Raw genomic sequence first — 2,500 nt, 5'->3', positions numbered from 1 at the left:
TTGCCTGTGAGTGGGTCTAGCCTCGAACAATGCCCCAATTCCCTGAATCACACAGACCAATCACAAGGCAGGAGACTTGTTTTGATTTGTTTTGAATCTTTGGATGCAAAGCGGACAGGTTTTTGAGTGAGTGATGACAAAACGTTGGCCAATAGGGACAGACACAGTTTGAAAAACAATGGGTTGTTTCCATTAGTGGGGTCGTAGGCATGTGCATTTTTTCTCAGTCATTTCACAAATTGGTGTTAAAGTTTGTTTTTCACTTCCAAGTTGAAGTTTAGGGTCTATAGAACAATTTGAGTTCGAGTGTCAAACACACAGATATATTCAACAAATACGACTGCATAAAGTTATAGCAGTTTATATTTTTTAGAATGCCCCCCGCAGGCCATTTTGTTATCTGTGTGTTTGACACTCGAACTCAAATTGTTCTATAGACCCTAAACTTCAACTTGGAAGTGAAAACCAAACTTTAACACCAATTTGAAATGACTGAGCCTAATACGATCCCACTACATCAACTATCTCTCGATGTGTCATTCATTCGTGACTAAATTACACATTTAATCTCACATTTAGTCTGGTCTATCAGGCTACCATTTCCCCACTCTGTTGCTATCTGGTGCACTCCTGGTTGCACACCCCCATTGTTCTTTCTTTGTTTAAATGTTGTGTTGTGTTCTCTCTTTGTTCTTGTTACTGTGTTTTTTCCCCAGTGCTCTAGGTCTGCATATCCATGGAGAGGACGATAACAGTCTCTCCAATTGGATGTTGTTGCTGTAATGTTGTGTTGATGTTATTGTAATGTTGTGTTTATTTTTTCTTCCCCAGTGCTATGGGTCTGCCTATCTATTAGTGCTATGGATTGGCACTGCCCTCACGATCCGATTCGATCACGATTCGGGAGGTAGCGATCCGATTCGATTCGATTATATGCGATTCGATCCGATCCGATTCAATTCTACAATGCATTGCAATGCATTACATTTCTACTGAAAGCAAAGCAAATGTTTCATCAGTCATGATGAGGCAATACAAGTAGTCAGATACTGAGTAACAATTTATTGGCTTTTTTCTGTATCAGTCTGGATCAGTCTGTATCAGTCTTGCAATGCTTTGAAGTACTTTTATTTAATTTAACATTCATTTGCTCTCGAAATATCCACGGAAGTAATTGAAACTTAAAAAAATTGCTGCATCGATCCTGGAACTTGCCGCATCGATCCTGGATCGTCCATGCCCCGCATTGGATTGGATCGCCAAATCGATCATTGTTGACACCACTACTATCCATGGAGTGAAAGAGAACAGCCGCTCCAATTGGAGGTTGCTGTAATGTTGTGGTAATGTTGTGTTGATGTTTTCTTCCCCAGTGCTCTGGGTCTTCATATCCGAGGTGTGGAGGAGAACAGTCGCTCCAAGAGGGAGGGCTTCTTCTACGACGACGAGTGCATCGTATGCATCAACGGCACCCAGCTCATGGACAAAACCTTCGCACAGTGAGTATACATGTGCAGACACACACACACACACACACACACACACACACACACACACACACACACACACACACACACACACACACACACACACACACACACACACACACACACACACACACACACATTTTGAGGGCAAAACGAGCATTTCAAAACATCTTTATGGAGCCAGTGTTGGCGTTAATGTGTTAATTTTGACATGATTAAACTGGACCACCAGTAGGGATCAGAGGATGGTATTCAGTACTCCATCACTGTATGTCAAGCTTTTTACACCAAATACAGTACATCACAGGACCCTTAAAAGGACCCTTTAAAGACATTAAACTGTTTATTTTTTCTCTAACTTGATTTTGTCTCAACACAACTATATGAACTCCTACTTCTCTATTCACTCCACATTTGTGATGTTTTAGTTATGTTCCCGACAGGCTTACAGACACGCACCCGTCGTCATACATCATCATTACATTAATAACTCAATCTCGTATGTCTCGCGTCTCTATTATTTTAAAAGCTCCCAGTCTGTCTCTCTCTTATCATCATTAGACTCATAACTCTAGTATAACTATTAATGTTCATCATACGTCTGTGACTCTCACTCACTCATGGTCCTCCCCAATCGCCCACAGGGCACAGACATGTTCAGCACAGCATGTTCCCCATTATCTCTCAGTGTCCCTCATGGATGTCAGGGGTTCGAGATGTGTTCTTCCGATCTGTATGCTACATGTCTCTGTCTCTCACTCACTCGCGCTCCTCCTCAAAATGTCCCAGACATGAACAGCAGAGTACAGTATGTGCCCATTATGTTAATAATGACCCAGTGTCTCTCATGAATGTCATATATGTACATATGAATGAGTTCAAATGCAAATTACTTAAAAAGCCATTAAAAAAAATCTGCAAAAAGTCATTTTTAAATAGCAATTTCATGAAGTAATCACAATAAAAAAGCAAGCACAGCAAGTCAACCTCCAACAAAATTTAATGGAATGATT

The 2,500-nt window shown here is 40.8% G+C and overlaps 1 protein-coding gene across 2 annotated transcripts in view; it reads left to right on the top strand.

Moving 5' to 3' along the window:
* The window catches only part of LOC134461054 (partitioning defective 3 homolog B-like), a 368,046-nt gene that overhangs the window by 174,812 nt on the left and 190,734 nt on the right, over window positions 1–2,500 (top strand). For both annotated transcript variants that reach the window (XM_063213793.1, XM_063213792.1), the window contains exon 7: window positions 1,374–1,499. In XM_063213793.1, the coding sequence (XP_063069863.1) occupies window positions 1,374–1,499 (126 nt within the window). The remainder of the gene's footprint in view (window positions 1–1,373; window positions 1,500–2,500) is intronic.

This window comes from Engraulis encrasicolus, chromosome 13 (assembly GCF_034702125.1).
Source record: "Engraulis encrasicolus isolate BLACKSEA-1 chromosome 13, IST_EnEncr_1.0, whole genome shotgun sequence".
Classification (NCBI taxonomy): domain Eukaryota; kingdom Metazoa; phylum Chordata; class Actinopteri; order Clupeiformes; family Engraulidae; genus Engraulis; species Engraulis encrasicolus.
This window is presented reverse-complemented; position numbering and strand designations above follow the sequence as displayed.